Raw genomic sequence first — 26,749 nt, 5'->3', positions numbered from 1 at the left:
CCCCTTTTTACCTCTTTTTTCAGGGAGTCTCACCTGCCTAGGGCTTAAACCGGGCCTGGTTTAGATAAGCGGGATTGATTTTATAAATAAACTCTCATGTTAAGTCACGAAGACTGTAGAATGGATAGAGCGAATGGCATGACGACTGACGAGGACCAACAGAGGCCTTTTTAATGGACTTGACCACATAAATTACTCATTTGATATTTTTTCTAACCTATGCGATGACAAAATGACAAAAAAGCTGCCTAAAGGAGAGACCACGCAAGTTGGATTAAGAAACTTTGTCTAACGCGCAATTCTACCGCCTCTGGAACCGCCATAAACAACTGGCGGAAGCGACACGCACAAGTTATTATAAAATACAACTCATGTGTCTCTTCACACTCGAAACCGCGTTTTTAACTTTCCATTCTTAACCATATCCCAACCGCTTTATAACATCTTCCACGACTCTTCTCTCTTTAATTATCCTATTTTTATAACTTTTCTTCTTTCCTCGTCCGACTCAAACTCTGTCTTTTCCTCTCAACACCTCAAACTAATGAACTATATATATATAGGTCTCGCTTGGGAACATAACCTTAGTTCATTCATATTTCAAGCAATTTCCACTTCTAGCTATCATCGTATTCATGAAATCTCAGACATATTTTTCTCCTAATGCTTCAATGGATTCTTCAATTGATAAGAAGAGTACTCCCAGTTCATCGCCCAAACAATCAACTTTCGCAAGATTACGTAGAAAACTCTCTCCAAGAAAGCCCGACTCGCGTTCTATTTCAGTAGAAAGCAGTGCCTGTAGCACAAGCAGTGGCGAGATACAAACGGTGTTCAACTACTTCGATGAGAATGGAGACGGAAGAATATCAGCAGCTGAGTTACAAAGCTGTTTGAGAACTGTGGGAGGGGAGCTGTCCGCGGCTGAAGCTGAAGCTGCCGTACAGTCTTCCGATTTAGACGGAGATGGGCATTTGGACTTTTACGAGTTCCAGAAGCTGATGGAGAACGGAAATGCTAACGAGGAGCAGAAAAATAGTGAGCTAAGAGAGGCTTTTGGGATGTACGTTACGGAAGGGTCGAGTTACATCACCCCAGCCAGTCTCGAGAGGATGCTCAGCCGTCTGGGTGAGTCCTCCTCCATCGACGATTGTAAGGCTATGATCCGCGTCTTTGATCTTAATGGCGATGGGGTCCTCAGCTTTGACGAATTCGCTGTGATGATGCACTAAACAGTTTTTTCTTGGTCTGAGTAGTTTGTAGTCGACAATCGATTGCATGTATTCTTTCATTGTTTCCACTGTACATTGTTAAGTAATCCCTTGGTTGATTATTTGTTCTACTTTTAAATAATTGAATTGAATTGATTTCTTGCTCCTTTCTGGTATATCCCTTCAATGTCACTTACACCTTTACGTTTCACAATAACTTCAGAAGAGTAGAAAGCAGAAACCCAGAATTAGAGCCCGCAAGTCTTCACATCAAAATTTTGATTTTCAATAGAATTTCACGCTATTAGAACTTTTCAGATATCATTGCCACAAAATTTAAATATTTTAAACTTATTAAAGTACCAAATCTGAGAATTATTGCCGTAACATCACATTAACAAGTAAAACAGACGCTTGGTCTTTCTAAATTTAGTTCTGTTACAAACATATATGGAACAAAAGAAATACAAAACCTCCATATCTATCTTCTCATATTCCATTAAGGGTGACTACAACTTTGCGAGCAGTGGGGACATCACGATGCTCACATAGCCATATTCCCTTAAACATCAAAAGAAACAAAATTAGATTCAAGATATCAAGTTGGCAAATAATAAAAAATATGCAGCAAATTGTTCTCAAATACATTATAGCTACATAGCAACAGTAACAGGGTATCCGGTGTCCATGGTGCACCTGGACATTTTAAGCAGGAAATGACCACAACACGGTTGGAAAATGATTATTTTTATAAATATTTAACATGCCAAGTATAATAAATTAAACATCTAAATACCAGAACGGTAATCCAGATATTAGATCTCAACTTTACACTGTTCCAGCTTGGCTAACATTTTGCTAATTCATGTGAAATAAATTCTGGTTTTGTGAAAGAAAAAGGCAATTATTGAGACATTCTTAATTGAATTAACTTGGTGGCTTGTTCTATTACTTTGTGATCGTGCCATCTCTTCTATAATTTGGTGTTTTTTTCCCAACTCTTCTATCTAACCATATATTTGATTATTATCCAAAAAAACTGGAATCACTTCATTATGATGCATAAATACACAATAGCTTATTCTTGGTTCCTGCGACCTAATTATTTAGGATCCAACGATTGAAGATCCAAGGATTTTTTTAAGATGCAGGTCTCAAACTAAGTTGATGAGCCATGCATTTCTATAAAACATGTTGATGGATTTTAAGACACATTATCAACACAAAAATTTTCCTCTCAACAGAAAAAAAAAGTCTGAAACCAAAGACAACTACACAATTCTATCACACCTGCCAAGTTCCCATATTCAGCTTTCCATCGGTGATGGGAATCCTGCACAAGAATAAGGACCAGGTAAATGGCAATCAAGCATTAAAATTTTAGAGCAAAAAAACAGTAGTAACAAAGGTGGGACATTCGCACGTTAGTGAGCAGCCAAACATTGATGATTTGATGTGTGCTGGCATGTCATCTGGGCCTGCAGAAGTTACACAGATCCAACATCAGCACTTGGGCAAACTTATGGATGACCGGGAAGTTCATATCATTCATATGGAACAAGGGTTAAGCAACTGTTTTACTAAATATAACCCTTCAATACAGTTCACATCATTATGTTTGAACTCATTAGTTCAATATGTTTAGAATTCACCCAGATTAAAACTAGAAATACCACTAATTGACAGTGACTTGTGATGAAGATAAAATTTTAAGCCAGATTTCATGCAGGATATGCTTCTAAGGAAAAGTTGGCATTATAGTGGGTATAACTACAGCACCTTCACAAAAGAGAGTAAAAACAAGGATATACTGAGGAGTTCAACAAGAGAGTAATATGACTAAACAGGGACTGTAAGAACACATGACTTCTTTCCAAAATCATATTTGAGATCATTTCATAATCAAGAGAATTCCTTTTTCATTGCAAAATTGCTATAAAGTTTTCTTCCAACACCAATTGATCCGATATCTTGTCTTTCAAGTTGCAGTTATATTTGTGATTATCTGCCACATAATTTGTCCCAAAATGTAATGTACCAGGAGAGATACTCCCAAAAGACAGGAACGAGTTAAAATTAAAATCCAAGCAAGAGAGCGTCTAGTAAATTGAAACAAAAATAAAGCCCAGACAAACCTTCCAGAGTATGCTTCCACGGAGCAGATCTCCCCTAAAAAAAAAAAAAAAACATAAAACCAATCCATCACTGATGAGTAAGATGAAGCATGCTACAAAATCGGAAACGTTTAGATGAAAGCAAATCAACCTCTGGAACTATTTTATTGAGGAAGGTCTCGGTGTCATCCCGAACATCAGAGTCGTAATTCTCATTAATGGTAAGAGAAGCACTTGTGTGGTGCACTGAAATGTTAAATTAACCACAAAAGATAAAATTTCCAACCAATAAAAAGTAGAAATTGAATAGCTAAAGTCTAAATTACGCAGGCCTCAACTGAAATAAATAAATAAATTAAATGACTTACGGAAGAGATGTGCGAGGCCGCATTTAAATTCAGACAAGTCTTTCCCAATTTCTTTCACTATCTGATTCCCGTGAAACCAAAGTGCTGTATACTTTAATTAAAATGAAAAATAAAAAATAAAAAGAGATGGTTAGGGTTGAAAGTTGGTGAACTTACCTTAGGAGTAATAAGATGACAGCCTCGGTGATGGGGAGGCAGAGTAATGGTCTTCTGCGCCCATTTAGGAGCAGTACCAGAAGCAGCCATTGAATTGTCACTGAGGGTGCCCGGATTGGCTGTGAACAGTGCTTTTATCCGAACCGAAGGTGGCTTTGAGATTACACCTGAAAACAAAGCTGAGCTTTGCATAGCGGAAATTACCAAAGGCAGCCCAATATACGAAACTGCTGGAAGGATTAGTAAGTTTGTTACAATAGTTGTAAGTCTAACGCCTACGCCACACCCGCACATTTGTATTCCAGTGGGCCGGCCCTGGACTAAAATGTGTGCGTTTGAATTGTCGGGGCCATCCATGGTTGCAGTTTGCCCACCTTGCGATTCTCTATAGAGTAAACGACATGTTCCCACCCAAGGTTAAGCAACAAGTCCAGCTCCCACCCCTAGTTTCATAAATTCCGATTCCCATCCTTAAATTAACATTGTTAATGAATTTAATAGCTAAGAGTGTACTATTACTATACTACCCTTGACTTTTGATTTCAAGCACCCAGTCACCACCACCCAACACCACAAACTCAACCACAAAGTCACCCAAAAATCAACCACAATCACCATCACCACCCAGCTTCGCACGAACACTCTTATCCAATCGCACCAGCCAACTACATCTGTGAAACCCAATCGCGTAGTAGCCCTTCTCCCTACAAAAGCAAATCCCTTGGACATTTCTCGAACACTTGGGGGTAGTCGTAGAAAACTTCAAAAATACCCTAAACCCTAAATCCGTCCTCAATCTCCCACAAAAATCCAACAACCAACAATTTTCCAAAACACAACTGCAGCGACGACAGTTGTGGAAATGGTCGTCTGCGACGAAGCAAAATGGCTAGAAAGGCAAAGGTCAGCAGCGTAGTATCCTTATAGTAGGTGGAGGCTATTGGATTTTGGTCGCCGTAAGGCCATCACGCTATGGCCAAATTGGCCACATCGTGATGGCCTTACAGCGGCCAAATCCAGCTGCTGTGGAGCCTATTCCGAGAAGTGAGAAGAGTGAAGAAGAGGGAAAAAGAAAGAAAGTATGAGGAAGAGACGAAGAAGGAGAAGAGGAGAAGAAGAAAAAGAAGAGGCGGTAGTGGTAGGGTGATGTTAGCTGGATCTGGGAGAGAAAGGAGGGTGGGACAAGAGTGGGAAGGCTGTGGTGTGGTTTGGAATGGTGTGGGTTCAAAGACTATTTTACCCTTTCACTGTTTCATTCAACATTTTTCTGTTAATTTAAGGGTGGGAAAATGGAATTTATGAAACCAAGGGTGAGAACTGGGTATTTCACTTAACCTTGGGTGGGAACATGTCGTTTGCTCTTCTCTATATTATATAGATTTTGTGCAAATTGATTTTGACATAAATTAAGGCATTTAACTAAAAATATAATAGTAAAATAAATAAACAAAAATAATTATCGGATTTTTGAGGGCATAGTGGACAATTCTCGATGCTTTATTTTTTAATATTATAAAGAAGAGTAAACGACTTTGTCCCACCCAAGGTTTGGCCTAATGACACTTTCCCATAAGGGTGGGCAAAATTTTAGGGTAGAACCGGAACCAATGGGTACCGGGTGTCGGTTTCGATTCCTACTCGGAACCAGCCATAACAAGGTAGATTTCGGTTCCAAAAAATTGGAATTGATACTATGCGGTTCCGGTTCCAAATCAAAGGAACCAGAACTAGAATTGGGACTAAATTGATATAATATTAAAAAATAGAGGGTTTTTTTTTTATATTTTGCTTATGGGGGAGGTTTTTTGATATTTTACATATCATATAAATATATAAGAAAAAATTGGTTTTTTTATCTTAGTATCAAAAATCTTATTAATTTTCATTAAAAGATAAGTTTTTCAAAATATTCTTATTAATATTTAAGTTTCACTTATTATTTGATTAAAAAATTAATATATATTAAGACATTTACGTTAAATAATAGCTTTTAAATATTTATTATCGGTGAAAATAAACAATTAAATACTTATAATTAAGCATCAAACATCAAGTAAATATAAAAAAATATATTATTTAATGTTTTGTACTTAATTGTTAGGGGTGTAATTGTAATTTTATAAGGGTTTATTTGTCATTTTTTAGAAAATAGGGGGCAATTGTATTTTTTAGGAACTGGAACCGATGGTTTGGGTTTTGGTTTCAAATCAAAGGAACCGACCGGTTCCGGTTCCTTTGATTTTGGGCGGGTACCCAAACGTGCCCACCCCTAATTGCCCATCCAAAAAGTTTCAAAGTATAATTTTACTATCCACTGCTACTCTCCGTCTATTCAAATTTCCATTTCACCGGATTTGACCATTGAAATAACTCTTTTACCCTTATAAATCATTATTAAATAAATTAATATTAAAAATAAAAACTAAAGGAAAAGTGAAAAATTAAAATAATAAAAAACCCAAACCTTAACCTCCAAGGCTCCAACCCGTTCTTTCCTTCTTCCTCATCTACAGATCTACTCTTAGCCACAACCCCTTACAGTACACAACCCAAATCAATTTACCCTTATAAAACCCAAAATCATTTTTGTGAGCGGTTATGGGTCTGATATTTTAATTGTAGATGATTGTGGATTGTTTGTCTTGTAATGAAGTTCATGGTGATATAGATCTATAGTCTTTGTTTGGTTGGATTAGATGTTTGTTTGTATTGAATGTGGAGGAAGAAAAATTGAAGGTGATTTGTATGTATGAAAGGAGATAAAGAAAAAGAAGATCAATTCAGGTTAAATTGTTGGATATAATTCTGGGTTTTGACTGAACGTTTTTAGATTTTTTCCTTGGCTTACTATTCATGAAAACATCGGTCATGAAAGGGACAGTCTTGATCTGGCCACGTCAGTCGTGCAAGGCATTTCCTAACCTGCCCATGCATGGCCACATTGGGCCATTGGCCACACCAACCCCAATCCAGCCACTAAGGGCGTTCAAAAAAATGTAAAAACCGAACCAAATTAGTAACCAAACCGAAAAACTGGTTAACTAAAAAAACATTTCGATTACGGTTCAAAAAATTTAAAAAACCAGATTTTCGATTCGGTTATCAGTTTGGGAAAAAATAAAAAAGGGTTAACCGAAACCAGTTTTTGAACCAGTTATATAATAATAATAATAAAAAATATATTATATATTAAATAAAATAATAATAATCTAAACTAAATCCCTAAATTCACTCAACCTAAAATCCCAACCCAAATTCTCGATATCCCTTCTCACTTTCAGTTCTCAAAACTCTCCACCGTCACAGCAGCTTCGTTGTCTTCTTCCGACAACTTCGTCGTCTTCTTCCAGCAACTTCGTCGTCTTTTTCCAAGCTCCAGCAGCTTCGTCATCTTCTTCCAACAGGCAGCAACTTCGTCGTCTTCTTCCAGTAACAAGACAAGCTCCATTCTCTGTAGTTTTTCGGCAAGCAGGAGTAGCTCCATCCCTAATCTTCTTTAGCTTTGTCTTCTTTTAGTTCTCTCTAGATTCGTCACACTCAGTCACTCATAGAGACACACAAACGATCAGGTATTAGAGCAACTCTATTTCAACTTTCACTCTTTCAATGGTTGATGATATGAATGTGTGATAAATATCTCATCTCCAAATGACTCTTTATATGACTCAAACTCTTTATTATAAAGAGTCTGTCCATAAAAACAAGAGTCCAATAGACTCTTTATTTTTTAAATATAAATTAAAGAGTGAGGTTGACTCTCTACATCTAGAGAGTCAAATTTCACTATATCCCAATTTTATTTAATAAATTACAAGTTTCTATGCATTTTATTATTAATTCTCTCTCCTATTTATAAGTCTAATTTAAAGAGTCTATTAGATTTGAATATAAATTTTGTTCTTTATATTTAGAAATTAATAAAGATGTTCTTTATTTATGTAAAATATGTTCTTTCAAATAAAGAGTACCATTGGAGATGCTCTTGTGATATTAACTCTAGTTCATTTTATTGTTTTTTCATAATTATTTCCAAGAAAAAATTAAGAAACTTTATAATGTTTGCTTCAACTGAGTTAAATTAGTAGGGCTGTTTTGTAGATTTGGTATCTGCAGAATGTGGACTTTTTATTACATGTTGACGTTGCCTCTTTTATGCTTTGTTTCTTGCAATCTTAGATCTAGTGTAGGCTTGTTCTTTGAATTGCTAATCTAGTTAAGTTCACTTGTGTTGCTGTTTCTTTCTACTAGTTGAATTTGATGTGGGGTTGTATTGCGTTTTATTTAGTTTTGGATGTTTGCTTCTTGAACAATGCAGGTGTTGTTTAAGATTCTTCTTTCCTTACTCTATGTTGATACATAAAGGAGGATGGTTCTTCTTCACTTTGAATACTTTTTATTATTCTTCATTTTTCTACTCGAAGATTATGATGATATATTCAGGAACTTGGTTTTTGGTTTTGGGGGAAAACTTAAATTCATTTTTTCAGTTGCAGGGCATGTGTCTTTCATCTACATAATTGAATAAATAAGTTACATTTTTTTTAAGATAGAGATAAAAAGTTGTAAGATACTTTGATTGGATTGTTTATTTGTTTATATATTTATTATGTTAGTCTTTAGTTTTAATCATTTTCACATATTTCTTCGTGTTGATGTTGCAGATATCCAAATCCAATCCCATGGCCGTTGACCATTCTAATACTGATGAGAGTTTTGAGACACCAACTAGTAGGAATCCAACTCCAAACTCATTGGTAGCCCCACAACCTTCTACGGATTCCAATCCATGACCACGACCAGACCACCATGAGTCCCCAAACGTGTAAGTTCTAATACTCGAAAGAATACTTCTGACATGTGGGATCACTTTACTGTAAATCCTTGTGAGAATATGGATGATATGACATCAATGTGTGATTATTGTGGGAATGTACTTGCATGTCCAAGTAAAAGTGGAACTAGTTGTCTACGGAATCACTTAAGTCGATGTAAAAAGTACCATTTGAATGTGATGGATAAGAAACAAATGATCTTAGTTTTTCAACAGACACAATCACATGACCAATCAAGCACTACTGCTGCCNTTGGTCAAATCTCTTCTTCCCTTGGTGTGGATACTCTTTTACTTAATTTCTCTTGAAATTAAGAGTCTCCAAGGTTGCTAAGGACTTAAGGTAACATGTTCTACCTTACTTATTTCAATTTGATTGAAATTTTTTTTTAAACTATGACTATACTTGTTATAGCATGATATGCTTGATTCTTCATGCATCCATCTTTCACTTCTCACTCTTAGTTCTCAAAACTCTCCATCATCACTACGTCATGGTAGCTTCGTCGTCTTCTTCCAGGCTCCAACAGCTTTGTTGTCTTCTTCTGACAGCTTCGTCGTCTTCTTCTAGGCTCCAGCAGCTTTGTCATCTTCTTCTGGCAAGCGGCAACTTTGTCGTCTTCTTCCAACAATAGGACGGGCTTCATTCTCTTCTCTATAGTTTTCTGACAAGTAGGAGCAGCTTCGCCTCTGATCTTCTTCAGCTTCATCTTCTTTGAGTTCTCCCTAAATTCGTCACACTCAGTCACTCACAGAGACACACAAACGATCAAATATTAGGAGCAGCTCTATCTCATTTTTATGGTATTAACTCCAGTTCATTTTACTGTTTTTTCATCATTATTTCCAAGAAAAAAAAAATTAAGAAACTTTATAGGGTTTGCTTCAATTGAGTTAAATTTGTAGGGCTATTCTGTAGATTCGGTATCCGTAGAATGTGAACTTTTTCTTACATGTTGACTTTGCCTCTTTTATGCTTTGTTTCTTGTAGTCTTAGATTCGGTGTAGTCTTGTTCTTTGAATCGCTAATCTAGTTAAATTCACTTGTGTTGTTGTTTCTTTCTGCCAGCTGAATTTGATGTGGGGTTGGATTGTGTTTTATTTAGTTTAAGATGTTTGCTTCTTGAACAATGCAGGTGTTGTTTAGGATTCTTCTTTCCTTATCTATGTTGATACAGAAAAAAGATGGTTCTTCTTCGTTTTGCTTACTTTTTATTATTCTTCAATTTTCTACCCGAAGATTATAATGATTTATTCAGAAACTTGGTTTTTGGTTTTGGGGGAAAACTCAAATTCATTTTTTCAGTTGCAGGGCATGTCTCTTTGATCTATATAATTGAATAAATAAGTTACATTTTTTTTTTTTTTTTAAAAGATAGAGATAAGAGGCTGTAAGATACTTTGATTGGATTGTTTATTTGTTTATATATTTATTATCTTAGTCTTTAGTTTTAATCATTTTCACATATTTTTTCGTGTTGATATTACAGATGTCCAAATCCAATCCCATGGCCGTTGACCATTTTAATACTGATGAGAGTCCTGAGACACCAACTAGTAGGAATCCAACTCCAAACTCATTAGTACCTCCACAGCCTTCTACGGATCCCGATCCACAACCACCACGAGTCCCCAAACGTGTAAGTTCTAATACTCGAAAGAATACTTCTGACATGTGGGATCACTTTACTGTAAATCCTTGTGAGAATATGGATGATAAGACAACAACATGTGATTATTATGGAATGTGCTTGCATGTCCAAGTAAAAGTGGTATTGGTTGTCTACGAAATCACTTAAGTTGATATAAAAAGTACCATTTGAATGTGATGGATAAGAAACAAAGGATCTTAGTTTTTCAACAAACACAATCACATGACCAATCAAGCGATACTGCTGCCACCTCCACACAATCTTCACTTACAACTTGGAAATTCAATCCAGAGAGGCTTAGACAATCTCTAGCTAGAATGATCATTGTTGATGAGCTGCCCTTTAGGCATGTAGAGTGTGAGGGGTTCTGTGATATGATGAGGGATGCACAACCTCTATTTCAAGTTTCCTCTCGTATTACTATGGCTAGAGATTGTTTTAATATTTATGTTGAGGAGATAAATAAGTTGAAGGCCTTTTTTAGTAAGTTTAGTCAAAGAGTAAGTCTTACCACGGATACATGAAGATTTTGCCAAAACCTTAACTATATGTGTTCGACGACTCACTTCATTGATGATGATTGGAAATTACACAAAAAATATCTTAAACTTTTGTCCAATTGCTAGTCACAAAAGGTTTATTGATTGGCAAGGCAATTGAGAGGTGTTTGTTTGATGGGGGTATTTCTAAGGTTTTCACTGTTACCGTTGACAATGCAAGTTCTAATGATGTTGGAATGAGATATCTCCATAATCGATTAGAAAGTTGGAAGGGTAGTGTTTTGAATGGTGACTTTCAGCACATAAGCTATTGTGCACATATATTGAGCCTCAATGTAAAAAAGGGGTTAAAAGACATGGAGGACTCAATTTTTAGAATTCGCTCTACAGTGAGATATGTGAGGTCTTCTCCAGCGAGGTTACACAAGTTTAAGGAGTGTGTAGAGCAAGAAAAGATTGAACAAAAAAATCTTTTGGTTCTTGATGTAGAAACAAGGTGGAACTCAACGTACTTAATGTTGGATATGGCTTTAAAATTTCAGAAAGCATTTGAGTTGTTGAAAATCCAAGACATTAAGTATAGAGATGAACTTACTAGAGGGGAAAAGTCAAGGGGTTTGCCTACGCCTAGTGATTGGGAGTATGTCTGTTACTTGTTACCTTTTTTGAAAGTTCTCTATGGTGCTACTCTACGTGTGTCAGGCTCACTTTTTGTTACCGGCAATACATACATGCTCGAGATCTTTGCCATTGGAAAGCAGATTTCAACATGGCGTAGAAGTAATGATGTTGAATTAAGTACTATGGCTAGGAGAATGAAGGGAAAACATGATAAATATTAGTCAAATATTGATAACATCAACTTAATGTTATTCATTGCAGTGGTGTTGGATCCTAGATTCAAGTTAGGATATGTGAATTGGGTTATTATTAATTCCTATGATGATGTTAATGCTAAACTTTTGAAGACAAAAGTGCATACAACTTTGTACTCTCTATTTGACCAATACAGGCTTATTTATGCTTCTCCAAGTGGGCAATCTAGTCAACAATCTCAACAAGCAAGCCAGGTTAATGTTGAAGATGTAAATGTTGATCAGAATTAATGTATTGTATGTACGATAAGGCAATGGTTGGACAGGAAGTTATGGTGACCAAATCTGAGATCGATAAATATTTAGAGGATGAATGTGACCAGTGTCACAAGGACAAGATTTTTGATATCTTGAGTTGGTGGAAAATCAATTCAAATAGATATCCAGTTCTCTCTTCGATAGCACGAGAGGTGTTGGCTATGTTGGTTTCTATTGTTGCATCTGAGTCAGTGTTTAGCATTAGGGGTCGTGTATTAGATCCATTTCGTAGCTCCCTCACTCCTAAGATGGTGGAGGCTCTTATTTGTACACAAGATTGGATTCAGGCTACACGTGAACCATTCATGATTGAGGAGAGCTTGGAAGAGATAGTAGAGCTTGAATAAAGTAAAGTTTTTTCTTTAGTTTCAATTATTAGTTATTATGTTGTCTTTATTGGATTTATTGATTGTATTTTGAATTTAACCATTATTTATATGACCTATTTTTTGTAGAATTTGTGTCTTCGGCAATGGGAAATACTGCTCGTATTCATCTTGATGATTGAAGGTTTTGCAACATTTAATTGAGGTTTAATTTCTTTAACAGTTTTGTTTTTGTAGGCAATGAAAAAAAATATGATTTAATTTTTATAAACTTCTAACATTTAATTTTTATTTAGGCAGAAATTGGGAAATGTACTCATATTGACTTAATGTTGGTTTCCGCTTTCCACTTGTGGAGTTGTATTTGCACAATTTCTTTTGTTGTTTTCCATTGGCACTTATTTAGTTATTTTTTTGTTTTATTATGGACTTTTATTTTTATTTCATTTCGGATTTTTATTTGTATAAATTTTTAATGTCCTGTTAATAGTGGTCAATGGATATGTATGAATGTTTAATTTTTATTTGGATATGTATTGTTTATGTTTACAATTTAATTTAGGAAAAAATTAAAAAAAATAAGTCTTATCCAAAAAAAAGGGGAAAACCGGTTAACCGAAAAACCCATTTTCCCCCCAAATAGGTTTGGTTCGAGAATTTTCTCGAACCGAAAAACCAGTTCGGTTCAGAAACCGGTTAACCACTTTTGAACACCCCTAATAATCAAGAGGAAGAAAATCTCTTTGTAACAATTGTTTCATTCTATACCATGTTCTAACTAGTGCTCTCCCCTCACGAAATCTTCTAGCATGTAATCTTTCCCACCAGGCAGAAGCTCTTCCCTTCAATCTACACGCCACCAGTTTCACCCTTCCCCCTTTGGGATCTTCAGATATTCAAAAAACCAATATACTTCCGCCATCCAATCTAAAAATTCCTCAATATCTAAATTTCCCTTAAAGCAAGGGATATCTACCTTTAATCTGAATTCGTTGGGTTCTTTGTCGCCATACTGATTTTGGCCATACCCGACGTTCCTTTCAGTTTCTACATAATAACCATCTTCTTCGTCTGACTCTTCCATGTAAACTTGCTGTTTACGTCTATTTGCAAAAACAGGTCTGCCAATAGGGTATCCATGAGCGGAATCATCCTCAGTACGTTGCCTTTCGTCGCTCTTATTTCTATTGGCATCTAGACTCAAAGCATCAAGTTGATCTGCAATTTCTTCAAAGCGTCGTTCCAAACACTGAAATATGAGATCCATTCATTGTTCCAAAGCTCTCAAAGCCACCCTTTTCGAGGTCTCAGCTCCCCAATCTTCGCCATGAGAACCGTCGTCGCCTACAACTTCATCACCTGCCATTAGATTAGACGAATTTAACCTGGCTGTGATACCAACTAGCGCAGTGAGTTAGCGTAATAAAACAAGAATAGCACTCGATTATACATTTAGGGTTGATAAACAAGTCTCAATCCAAAAACTTAAACCTCAAAGTCTGAGATAAAATTTGAATAACATCCAAAATGAAAAATAAGTTTATATAGGGTGACAACCAACTTTAATAAGACTCATAATAATAAAAGGAAACAAAATCTAAATTAATTAAAACAAGAAAACCCGAAATAAAATAGGAAAAAAGCGCAGAAAACTAAAATAGCCTCGAAACACGTCAAAACGGTAGATTTTGACCTCGAAAACAGCCTTCAACTAGCTAAAGTGGGTTGCCACATTGTTGGACTCAAAAAGGGCTTTTCGTCAATATCTTACAAGCCAAGTAACGTATTCATGAATCAATAGATCTGAACATCTGTATTTAAAACTACAAACTTGACTCCTTATTATGGCCACAGATACCAATTAGCACGCATACCTGATTTTTGTGGCGAACCTTAAAAAGCCCGATAATTTTCTATGCGTTTTTCTTGTCAAAGGCCCTTTAGAATATCCATTGCACTGTTCTATATGTTGATAGTCATTCAAAGAGATTGAATACAGTTGATCACCTATCGCTATTTTTACTCTCACTCCACGTATTTNAACGTATTCATGAATCAATAGATCTGAACATCTGTATTTAAAACTACAAACTTTACTCCTTATTATGGCCACAGATACCAATTAGCACGCATACCTGATTTTTGTGGCGAACCTTAAAAAGCCCGATAATTTTCTATGCGTTTTTCTTGTCAAAGGCCCTTTAGAATATCCATTGCACTGTTCTATATGTTGATAGTCAGTCAAAGAGATTGAATACAGTTTATCACCCATCGCTATTTTTACTCTCACTCCAAGTATTTACTAACCAAACTGATTCAATAATTTTTTTTTTTTTTTTTTCGTTTTATTTTTCCTCAACTTTTCATGATAAGGCTACAACGGAGTTTCTCTTGAGCGCCCCTTTTCTCTAAGGATTCAAATTTCAAATTGTGCATGTTCATTATTGTTGCCTCGTAATTAATATTACATATTATGCTAAATTTTTCATGCCAAAATTCTATCCGGAGACTTGGATTAGATTTTTATAAGTCTTGATCTAATTAAGTAGAATCTACTAAGTTGGTGGTAAGCCCAAAGCGGGCAATATAAATGCATCTTGTATTTCCTTGTGCTTGTAACTTACTGCTTCTAGAATAATGTTTTGATGGGTTGCAACTTTCATCCACTGAATGCTTAACTAGGTGCGGTGCGGACTCATCTTTTTCAACCTCAAATTAATGCATGAAAGCATATATCATATTGGATTTCAGTTTTAAGAAAGGAAATTGATAACCTCATCTCCCTTAGAAGAGAAGTCTAATTAAAATAGTGTAGTTTAATTACTTGACTAATAATATCTCTATAACGGAATTACTTAAGACGTCAAAGTTTTCTAATTTTGAGGATCAATTGTGTTGGAAGTTAGGTTGTATTTTGGGTAAACTAGTGGAGGTGAATGTGAGGCCTTACATACAAAATTGAAAGACTCCAGCTCATAAGATAATGTTTTAAGGAGGTGGACCTCATTCTTGACTAGTCCACTTCCTGTTAATCCCGATCATATCTTGTTTTTGTTTTTATCATTAAATATTGGAAGATTCCAAAATTTCTCTCTTATGAGAGTTCCAAGAGAGTTTCTTAATTAAATGATCTAGCAAGTTGCATTCACTGACCTTAGAAAGTCAACATATTTTTTTCGGCTCATTATTTTGGAGTTGCGCTGAATATTCAACGGTGTTTGAGGAGCTGTCTTGCCAATGCCACATTATATAAATAAATGTCCATCTCTCTTTCTCATCAAAACAAAACTATCTTCTGAACGCAAAACATGAACACTAACAGTACCCTACTGTTGTCTCTCCTCATCTTCTCCACCCTCCTCCACTCTTCTCTCTCTGATCTCTGCAACCCAAATGACAAACAGGTTCTTCTCAAGATAAAAAAAGCCCTTAACAACCCTTACATACTCGCTTCTTGGAACCCAGATACAGACTGTTGTAACTGGTACTGTGTCGCTTGTGATCTCACCACTAACCGCATTAACTCTCTCACCATCTTCTCCGGAGATCTCCTCGGTCAAATCCCTGCTGAAGTCGGTGATCTTCCTTACCTTGAAACTCTAGAGTTTCATAAGCTAACCAACCTCACTGGCCCTATACAACCCTCCATTGTCAAACTCAAGAACCTCAAGTTTCTACGTCTTAGCTGGACAAATCTCTCTGGTTCAGTACCAGACTTCCTTAGCCAACTCAACAACTTAACATTCTTGGATCTTTCTTTTAACGATCTTTCTGGCTCAATCCCCAGTTCCCTTTCCAAGTTGCAAAATCTTGGTGCTCTTCATTTGGATAGAAACAAGCTTACGGGTCCAATCCCAGACTCTTTTGGTGCATTCAATGGCCAAGTACCATCGCTCTACTTGTCACACAACCAGCTCTCTGGTAAAATACCTCCCTCTTTAGGCAACATGGATTTTAACGTCATTGATTTGTCTAGGAACAAACTTGAAGGCGATGCTTCGTTTTTGTTCGGGATAAACAAGACAACTCAGCAACTGGACGTTTCTAGAAACCTGTTGGCGTTTAATCTGTCAAAGGTTGAGTTTCCGACGAGCTTGACATCGTTGGACCTGAATCACAACAAGATCTTCGGGAGCATTCCAACGCAACTGACTTCAGTGGATTTACAGTTCTTTAATGTAAGTTATAACAGGTTGTGTGGGCAGATTCCTGTAGGAGGGAAGTTGCAGAGCTTCGACAATTCGACGTATTTTCATAACAAGTGTTTGTGTGGCGCGCCGCTTGCAGGCTGCAAGTGAGTGCAGTAACTGGAAAGCAGACGGCTTGATAGTTAAAGGCCGATGGATCCATTCGCATCCTTGGGCAATCTTCCATTTTTTTCAATTCCAGTAATTTACTATTGTGATCTGTTTTGGGGTATTGGTTGAATGATTAAAATAAAAAACGGATTGGCTTCAAAAGTTCAAAATCGAAGTATATATTATCAGATTTTTGACAAAAATTATGTCCAGACATTAAAAAATAGGAGTAAAAAAAAATCATGTATGATATGAAACATTGTGTATTTCTCATAATAGTAGAAATGATATAAACGGAACTCTGCAGTCAATTCCTCGTCCTCTTATTGGGTTCGAGTAGATTGGTTAAGGGTCCAAAATCAAATTAGACCCAATTGAAAATTACAGAAAAGCATTGGCGAAGTTGGGAATGACGCACCCTTGGTGGTCCGCATGGAGTCTGACTCTGACAATGATTTTGCAAGCGTAGCTTATACCATCCATGCTTGCCCTTTACTTCTATTATACAATTCACTTCAGAACTATTGTAACCTTTCCTAACGCTTTTACTTCCTATCAGAATATGATCATCTTTGCATCAGTATTATCATCTAAAATTAATGAAAATGTGCATAACCTGTTCCACAGGCTAATGACCATGCGGTTGGAGTCCAAAAGCTTACCTCTAGAGACGCCACCTTCAACCAAACACTTTGCACCTGGAAGCAGACTTTGGCTCTAAAGCCATAGATTGTTTTTAACAGTAGCTTCTAACTGATAGCTATTACAATCATGTTTTGCCATCTTCACCAAAAACACTTGTATTTCATGCGTAGGAGGATTATGAGGGAAACCGATTTTTGGTAGTGGGGCAACAACAGCACCCGGCTCATGTGAATGATTCTTTCAACATGTCAAAGGATACATCGTGGAATGCCATACTAAAATGCTTTGACCTTCTTAATTGGAGGCCAATTGGTTTTCAGTTGACATTACAAAACCCGATTCTACCAATAGCAAAAGATAATTTGATAGTTCAAGAGCTCGGTATAAGCAGCAATTCCTGGTCACTAATCCTCGTTTCTTGGATGTCTTCTAATACTTCTCTAGTCTCCACAGCACAAGATAATAATTGTAAAATACATTATTCTTTTTCCTTCCTTTTCTTCTCAAGTATTTATGGAAAAGGCCAAAGCAAGAATGAAGGTACAACCATATTAAATATTTTCCAAACAGTTTAAAAAATTTCTTCGTCAATTCATTATTGATGTCAGTGAAGTTATTTTACATTTTTTCCAACAGTAAAGCTTGCAAAACAAAATATCCCTTACCCTATTCTTTAAAGGGGTTTTTTCAGATATCAATTATAATTCATTTTACAAGTTCTGAAAGAATTAAGGGGGAAGAAGAATATTAATTTGGTTTTGGTTGTTGGAAAAACTATTTGTTATATTCATTTGGTTAGTGGTTAATTGAAGAGAAGTTGCATAAAGGTCAACAATATTCTATAATACGAATGCGGAATGCTAAACAAGATCTTATATTACGAATTTTAACGCAGAAGATAAAGCCAGATTCTGAGTCTCCTGTACGTCTTTCATTTGCTCAACAACGAAGTAGATTAATTATAATATACGCCAAGCAAAGCATGGTGAATTTTATACCACATAAATTGCTTTTGTTCATTGTCAAAGTGTCTATAAAAGATCTTATAAATGAAGTGGGCGTTAAAGCCATTTATAACTAATTCATTGAGCCAAATCATTAAAATTTATTAGTAGACCCCATTTCAAGCAGATAAAAACCAGAAGTTTGACATAACATGTAACCCTTCTTCATGTGGTTCAAGATCGAGGAGCAATAGTGGGGAACATTAATTAGCATAGAGTGGAAGTCATATTCAACAAAATAATTAATTGATGAAGCATACATGACATATATATTACTTTGAACTCCCAAAAACACAACTATTTGGATTGGATTAATTAAGGAGCTGAAGTTTGCAATCCACAAATGAATTGAAAAATCTTTGTAATTTGTTTGATAAAGAAGATGAAATTGGCCAACCAGATTGCCACTGAATATAATTTTGTTTGAAAACCCTATATGCTTTCACTGGTAACAAGACCCAAATTTCAATTTTGTTAATGACTAAAGCATAATAAGACTTAAAGAGAGAGCCACTCGAAACATGGTTATATTGCATGGAAACCACTAGCATTTGAAAATAATTATATGTATATGCAACATCGATTCTCCACATATATAACTCTTTTCCAAATCCATATCTACCACTTTGTTTTATTACTAATCACTCTTTAACATCCTTTATCTTATTGCCTGCTGACAACCCATAATCGCAATTAGTGCCACTTCCCACTAGTTAACCTTTTATGCAATAATTATTAATTATAATCTAATGACTAATGGGATCTTTAATCAACTTTGAGAACTAAACAACCCCCCCAACCCCCCAACACCTTTCTTTCGGCCAGCGCCCTTTGGGAACTTTGATTCAGGTTAAACCATTCCAGCCCATTTAGAAATACTAATTTATATATAGCTAATGCACATATAATAATTTTATGAGGATCATATTTACAACTTATGCTTAGAAATATCTTAAGACTATATAATATAAGTATGAATGTGTATATTATATCAACATAAAACTTTTTAAGTTAGTGAGAGTTTTTGTGGTTGTTTGCATCACCATTGTATATTATATTTAACTGTTGCCAAAATTTTCATGATCGTCTGTTTATAAGTGATCAATCATTATAATGAATTTTATACATTGCGTCATGACGTCTGGTTGGAAATAAGAAATGTAGAGAATAAAAAATGTTGTTCTCTGGTTTTTACAATACACTAGTGGACTGCACTGTTCTTCTTTTATATAATTCTTTTATTTTATTTTTACTTTTTCGATAATACATTAAGATAATTGTACTCTTTAATCCATGAATGAAAGTTAAGGTTTATTAAAATGTTTCACCTTTTGGGTAATTATTTGATAGAAAATAAGAACAATTAAAATAATTATACCTCTCCTACTGTGGATTTTCGTGAGGGTGAAACTTTTTGCACAAATGAACTACTCTCAGCACTTATTTTTCAAGTACACACTAGAAAAAAAAAAAAAAAGTTATGTAAATTTCTGTTTCATATACTTTCACAATTATAATAAAAAAATTAATATATCAATGCTTAATTGAATAATAAATATAAGTGAAACTAAAAATTAGATTTCACCATATCACAAGTTCTACCAAAAATAAAAAATCATGATTTTAAGGTGAGAGTATCTATGATACAACAAAATACCAAATCAACAGTATAAAGCTATAAGCCAATACATATTTTTCACATAGATGTTTTAGTTAATAATCACAAATCATATGAATTGGCGACATAAATTTATTAACTTTGTGGTATGATTGACTCAATACTCAAAAGATGTTATTGGATTCTTTCTTTTCAAGTGTACATGACATTAAAGCAATTACTTTGGTGTATATAGGCCTTTACTTTTTGCATTTACACGAGGGCTTTTTGGGTTGCACTGTTGCAGTCCAAGTACGTTGCTTTATTGGGGAAAAATTTTAATTTTTAAAGTTTGTTATTTTTTTAAATAAAAAATGTATATGAATGATATATTAACCATTGTTTTAAAGCTCGGCCCGGTCGGTTGGACCACCTGGAGTTGGACCAGGGGTACTGTAGCAACCCACCGGTCCAATCAGTTTTTGGAAAAAATCGAATGAATCAAAATGCAGAAAATGGCAACTTTCGACCGACGTGTGGCCGGCAAAAATGAGGGGGTTTTGAAGGGTGGATCACGGTAAGTCGAGAGGTTGTGTTTGATTAAGTTTTAGTCATTGGAATTTGGCTAAGAAATAGTGAAACCTTAGCTTCTGATTGCCAGCGATTAGTGTGTGGAATGTCGTGGGAACTTTGGGGATTTTGTAGGGAGTAGCCGTTGAGTCTAAAGGTGGTGGTGGTTGGAGTTTTCTTGCTCAAAACGGTTAGAATCTGGCAAAGGACAATCAGAAAAATACGTTTTATGTTGCCAGCGATGGACGAGTGATGAGAGAGCATAAAGGGTATGGTTTTGAAGAGGAGAGGGTGGGGGTTCCAATGGTGGTGACGAGGGTGATTTTGGGTGAAAAAACAGCCGAAAAAAGGGAAAGAAGGCTGACGTCAACACGTGCTAACGTGCATCGGAAACAATCACCATGCTAACGTGTGGTGATACAAAAATTTTGAAATTTTTTTATGTGACACATCACCAGTTTGACCCATCGGTCAACCCGAGAGCCGGTTCTTTGCCGAGTTTAGCCCTAGGTTGGTTTTTAAAGCATTGATATTAGCTAAATAAATTTTACACTTATTTTTCTTTATTTTTAGAATTAAGAATATGAAATTTTGTTAATAATTTTATTTCATGTCATTCAGTTTTTTATTTTTTATTTTTTTAATGTTAGCATAAAATTTTAATTTATTTTAGAGCAAACGACATATTCCCACTCAAGGTTTAGCAAAATCTCAAGTTGATACCCCTGGTTGCATTTATTTTAGATTCCCATGCTTAAAGTCGTTTCCTTTATTTTAACAGATTTTCAACTTTTCATTATAGCGCAGTGCACGTTGGCACGCTAAAGTGTGCCGTGCGCTTTCTTTGGGTGAAGAAGGGTTCATGTTAGCAAAAAGCGGCTCACATTAGCAGCATCCAAGCCAACGATTTTTTACTTTTTTCAACCGATTTCAAAGTCCAAAATCACTTCCGAGACCACCGTTGGAGTCCCCACAACCTCCTTTACAAAACCCATGCCTTCATTTGCCGACCTCATTTACCCTTTTTTACCACCTTCAACAGTCACTAATGGTGTTAGTTTAAGAGTGAGAATCTGGAACAACAACAGATAAGGCCAAAATCCAACATAAATATAGCTATAGTAGATAAAATTTAAGATAGAGAACAAAAACAAATAACAACACAAACAAATCTACCGTGCACAATAACTGCCTACCCAAACAAATAAGGCCAAAATACAACCACCAAAAACAAGTAGCTCAAATTTACCCAAGCAGATCATGCCAAAATTAAAACATAAACAAACAATCAAACAATTACACCATGTATTACCCAAACATTTATGAAAAAATTAATATGTACCAGATTAAGAAAAAGGGTTACTCTCTCCATGAATCCATTTTCCTCGAAACCACATTTGAAAAACTGAGTAGTTTCCATATTCACACCCATAGCTGCAAAAACAAGCACAAAATTGTCCTCTTTTCCATCCTAAAAATCCACAAAATTAATTGATACTGAGTTAGAACGTATTTGAAAGAAATAGAAACTACACATCAATAAGGAGAATAATAGGGCAAAGACAATATTCACAATGGCCAGTGCATAACTCATACTATCATAGCCAATTGTAGCTTCACTGAATAATAACATGAAAGAACACTTTCAATTGTCACATAGTCAATTACTTTCAAGTGTCACATAGTCAAATTTCTAAATCCAAAATCTGAACAAATAATGCCAACATCCAACCACCAAAAAAAAAAAAAAAAGTAGCCCAAATTTACCCAAGCAAATCATGCCAAAATTAAAACATAAAAAAACAATCAAACAATTTTACCATGCATTACCCAAACAGATATTGCCAAAGTCTAACCACATAAAACAATCTGCCTAAATTTCATACCACAAAAGCAACCTACTGCTGCAACAAACAAAAAAACTGCCCCATTGCATCATTAACTTGGTTGACCTATTAAGAGAAGTAAGAATAATGTTAGGGAAGGTAAAAAGTAATCAGCATAAATAACATATGGTTTAAAATAGTTGTAAGTACCCCTTGAACATGAAGCTTGTGACAAGGCTGGCATTTGAGTTGAAGAAGGCTTAGAAGATATTGCAAATCGAGATGTTGAAGAGGGTGCAATCATTGTGGGCACAAAGGTTCATTGCAAATGAAAAAATAGAAATTAGTATTAGAATGATAATCAATGGAAAAATATGATGAAAATGACATTTTTACTATTACCTTCTGCTTCTTCCTTTTATCTACATTTGCTGGATTTTTTTTGCAAGATCTTTTGTTATGCCCCAGGACATTATAGACACTACACCTAAGTGTAGAAACCATTTTAGATTTCAACTCTTCATTTGGATATCTCCTTATTGACTTTGGAGGTCTACTAGCCTTAGGTTGCCTATGCAGTGACTAAATATATTCATCACTGACCTCTGGCCAGCTGGTCATGTCGAGAACAAAGTGGATCATGTCTACATAAGTTTGCAGCTATATGAGAATTCTAAGCTTCTGACTGACATGAGGTTCAAAGTTGGAAATGTTCATGTGTAACAAACAAATGATCGCATGAACACAAGGAATTCACAATAGTTGCCACATCCCACAATCAAACACTTGCTTACCCAAAACCAAAACATGAGTTCTACATTGGTTGTTATTCTCATCAACAAATTCAAACTCATCAGATCCAAGGTATAGGACTCTGACATTTCTAGTTAACTCAATCAGCTTGTTAATCTTTTGGAGAATCACTGGTGGAAGAGGTGTAATCCACTATGTACTGGCTTTGAATATGCATTGTAACCATTTTATTACTCTATATCGATAAAGCTCGAGTATACTTAGTATAAGAAGTTCCCTATCGTCACCGAGCCATGAGTTGAAGCATTCACTCATGTTGTTAATTTGTTATGTGGTCTGACTTTGCTGTTGTGTCAAAGACATGTCTAGACCATTGGTCTTGCTCATTTTCAAGAAACCATTTGTATCCACCCTTATTTACATCATTGACGCTACTCATGACCTTAACAAAATCTTGCTTATTTGTTGCCCTACTTATTGCAAAAAACAATTTCCTCATGTGAACCCTAGGAAAATTCTTCCTGAAGTTTGTGCACACATGCTGAGCACAGAATCAACTCCTTGCATTTGGCTACTTAACTTCTAATGCATTTGGCTACTCAACTTCTAATGCATTTAGAATACCCTTCTACCTGTCACTCATGAATGTAATATGCTGTAAATCACCCAAAAAATCATGCATTAGGCCAAGGAAGAAGCCCTATGAGTTATTATTCTTCATAAACACATATTGTCAAAGGGAATACCCCACTGTTTATAACCATAGAGACTGCTAATAGAAGTACCCCACTATAGTGACCTTTCAAATGACACTCATCAATCCCTATAAAATGCCTACACCCCTCCAGAAATCCTATTTTTTTTAGCAATAAAACTTAGAAAAAATCTCTTGGATGTAGGACTTTGTGGGTCTTTTTCTCTAATCACAAGGTTGGTGACCTGAAGAATGTGGTTGTACTTGAACAACCAAGTAAAAGACTCAGCATGTTGTTTTTGGGTCATTCTAGTGGCCAATCTCTTAACCCTATACAACTTCCATTTATGTATCTCCAAAAAATATACCATTCCTAATGCAGCATCTAAGGGCTTAATACAACTCCCCTTGTGTGACCAAATGAAGCCTCCCATCTTCTCGGTAATCCTAAGACAAAGGCATTTGGATTATTATATACTCTAAGGCATGCACACATTCATATTTCCTAATTTAGAACAATTGCTTGTCAACCATTAAGGCTTCAAAAAGAAGGAATGGACAACCCTCTTCTTTACACACCGTTTTGATCCTCTGCTTGTCATTATACACCCTTCTCACTGCGAAGCCTCCTTGAATTATTTATTCCTTGAAAATTTTCCTAAAATGGTTAATATTTCTAAATACTTGCCCAACCTCAAAATAAATTTTCTCATCTGCCCCATACTGAAACTAATTTTTCTCATATGCCTACTCATCCTACTTTTTACATCCTCATCCTCACTAGACCCCCCATGAAATTGTCACTGTTTTTCTGGTAATCAGAGATATGTCCCCTAGTTTCAACACCTTCCTTTCCCCCATTACCCCCATCATCACTAGCCTCACCATCAACATTCACAATTGCACCAACAAACCCATTTCCACTTTCATCATCATAGAAGGCATCACTCTAATAGAAGTCATGCTCACAATACTTTTCGAGGGGAATTTCTGTTTAAGTGTCATTAGGCTGAGTAGGGTTGGGTTCTGACAAAGGTTGCAACGATTCCACACACTTTACAAGTAAAGTATTGACATACAACCTAATGTCCTTGAACCACTTGGATTATTATTGCTTGAAAAGAAGGTCACATCCTCATCACTATCTATTAAATGTTTCTTCCCCGAAAATGGTAACCTAGCCTCAACCCTAAATTTCTCATCAAGATAAAGTTGAACTACCTCATTCTCTTCTGCAACACATTTTTTCATATCCTTTATCAACACTATGTAGCTAAATTCATCGGGTCCATATTCCGCATCTGCATCCTTGATGCTACCCATGACTAGCCTGTTTGCAGCCTTACTCACTGCCTAAAACAATTTCCTCATGTGAACGTTGGGAAAATTCTTTCTAAAGTTTGCGTACACATGTTGAGCACAAAATCAACTCTTTGCATTTGGCCACTCAGCTTCTAATGCATTTAGAATAACCTTCTACTTGTCACTCATGAATATAACATGCTCTAAATCACCAAAAAAATCATGTAATAGGCAACGGAAGAAACCCCATGAGTCAAAATTCTCCACCTCACAAGCACATATTGCTAAAGGGAATATCCCACCATTTATATCCATAGAGACTGTTGATAGAAGTACCCTACTATAGTGACCTTTCGAATTACACTCATCAATCCCTTTAAAATGCCTACACACCTCCAGAAATCCTCTTTTCTAAGCAACAAAACTTAGAAAAAATCTCTTGAATCTTGGACTTTGTGGAACTTTTTTCTAATTGTAAGACTTTTACGGTCTTTTTCTCTAATCAACCTAAGTTCTATCATGGATAGAATGTTGGTGACCTGAAGAATGTGGTTGTACTTGAACAACCAGGCTAAAAACTTAGAAAAAATCTCTTGAATCTCAGACTTTGTGGAACTTTTTTCTAATTGTAAGACTTTTTCGGTCTTCTTCTCTAATCAACCTAAGTTCTATCATGGATCGAATGTTGGTGACCTGAAGAATGTGGTTGTACTTGAACAACCAGGCTAAAAACCTAGAAAAAATCTCTTGAATCTCGGACTTTGTGGAACTTTTTTCTAATTGTAAGACCTTTTCTGTCTTCTTCTCTAATCAACCTAAGTTCTATCATGGATCGAATGTTGGTATCCTGAAGAATGTGGTTGTACTTGAACAACCAGGCTAAAAACTCAACATGTTTTTTGGGTCACTCTAGTGGCCAACCTCCTAACCCTATACAACTTCTATTTATATATCTCTAAAAAAATGCACATTTCCTAAATCAGTATCTAAGGGCTTAACACAACTTCCCGTGTGATCCGAATGAAACACCCTATCTTCTCGGCAAATCATGAGGCAGAGACATCTAGACATCTAGATTGTGTATATACTTTAAGGCATTCGTACATGTGTTCAAATTTCCTAATCTAGAAGATTGCTTGTCAACAATTAAGCTGCATATAGAAGGAATGAGTCACCCTCTTCTTTACACACTATTTTGATCATTTACTTGTCACTATACACCATTCTCATTACGAAGCCTCTTTGAATTGTAGACCTTGAAAACTTTACTAAATGGTCAATATTTCTAAACATACTACCCCACCTCAAAATAAGTTTTCCCAGTTGCCCTTACTGAAACAATTGCCTTTGTGCCTACTCATCCTATGATTTCATCCTCATCCCACTAAACCCCCCATGAAATCCTCCATTTTCTTGTAATCAGACAGATTTCCCCCAGTTTCAAACTCTTCCTCTCCCCCATTACCCATCCTTATCACCAGCCTCACTATCAACATTCTCAACTGCACCAACAAACCATTGCTGCTTTCATTATCATAGGAAGCATCACTCTATGGAAGTCATCCTCAATACTTTTGAGGGGAATTTTCGTTTGGAGTGTCATTAGGCTTAGTAGAGCTGGGTTATGGTAAATGTTGCAATGGTTCCACACACTCTGCAGGTAAAGCATTGACCTCAACCTAATGTCCTTCACCCCTTTGACCCATATTGCTCAAAAGGAAGGCCACATCCTCATCACTCTTTTAAACGTTTCTCCCCGAAAACGTAAC

General features: G+C 35.9%; 3 protein-coding genes across 4 annotated transcripts; 2 read left to right on the top strand and 1 right to left on the bottom strand.

Annotated features, from left to right (window-relative positions):
* Positions 1 to 563: 563 nt before the first annotated feature.
* On the top strand, positions 564 to 1,377 carry LOC116115460 (calcium-binding protein CML37-like). Its single transcript, XM_031401616.1, has one exon. It carries the CDS (start codon positions 636 to 638, stop codon positions 1,230 to 1,232), a length of 597 nt encoding a protein of 198 aa, XP_031257476.1. The 5' UTR covers positions 564 to 635; the 3' UTR covers positions 1,233 to 1,377.
* Positions 1,378 to 1,513: 136 nt separating this feature from the next.
* LOC116115459 (UPF0047 protein C4A8.02c-like) lies at positions 1,514 to 4,133 on the bottom strand. 2 transcript variants are annotated; one of them, XM_031401615.1, is made up of 8 exons: positions 3,850 to 4,133; positions 3,694 to 3,754; positions 3,477 to 3,571; positions 3,347 to 3,380; positions 2,635 to 2,689; positions 2,502 to 2,544; positions 1,678 to 1,772; positions 1,536 to 1,640 (listed from the first exon to the last, which is right to left on the bottom strand). In XM_031401615.1, exons 1-7 carry the CDS (start codon positions 4,039 to 4,041, stop codon positions 1,701 to 1,703), a joined length of 552 nt encoding a protein of 183 aa, XP_031257475.1. In that variant the 5' UTR covers positions 4,042 to 4,133; the 3' UTR covers positions 1,536 to 1,640; positions 1,678 to 1,700. The 2 variants fall into 2 exon arrangements, with proteins under 2 accessions (XP_031257474.1, XP_031257475.1); XM_031401614.1 differs by having other exon boundaries at positions 1,514 to 1,772.
* An 11,423-nt stretch (positions 4,134 to 15,556) lies between these two features.
* On the top strand, positions 15,557 to 16,751 carry LOC116115455 (polygalacturonase inhibitor-like). The gene has a single exon (XM_031401610.1). The coding sequence runs from the start codon at positions 15,600 to 15,602 to the stop codon at positions 16,587 to 16,589; it is 990 nt and encodes a 329-aa protein (XP_031257470.1). The 5' UTR covers positions 15,557 to 15,599; the 3' UTR covers positions 16,590 to 16,751.
* Positions 16,752 to 26,749: the final 9,998 nt, after the last annotated feature.

This window comes from Pistacia vera, unplaced genomic scaffold (assembly GCF_008641045.1).
Source record: "Pistacia vera cultivar Batoury unplaced genomic scaffold, PisVer_v2 Contig740, whole genome shotgun sequence".
Taxonomy (NCBI): Eukaryota; Viridiplantae; Streptophyta; class Magnoliopsida; order Sapindales; family Anacardiaceae; genus Pistacia; species Pistacia vera.
The sequence above is the reverse complement of the archived record's forward strand: the minus strand, read 5'-3'. Positions and strand labels throughout refer to the sequence as shown.

Coding starts and splice junctions, on each gene's coding strand:
- LOC116115460 (XM_031401616.1), top strand. CDS start 636: ATGAAATCTCAGACATATTTTTCTCCTAATGCTTCAATGGATTCTTCA.
- LOC116115459 (XM_031401614.1), bottom strand. CDS start 4,041: ATGCAAAGCTCAGCTTTGTTTTCAGGTGTAATCTCAAAGCCACCTTCG. Junction 2,690..3,346: donor GTGGAAGCATACTCTGGAAG/GTTTGTCTGGGC, acceptor TAACTTCTGCAG/GCCCAGATGACATGCCAGCA. Junction 2,545..2,634: donor ATGTTTGGCTGCTCACTAAC/GTGCGAATGTCC, acceptor ATTCTTGTGCAG/GATTCCCATCACCGATGGAA.
- LOC116115455 (XM_031401610.1), top strand. CDS start 15,600: ATGAACACTAACAGTACCCTACTGTTGTCTCTCCTCATCTTCTCCACC.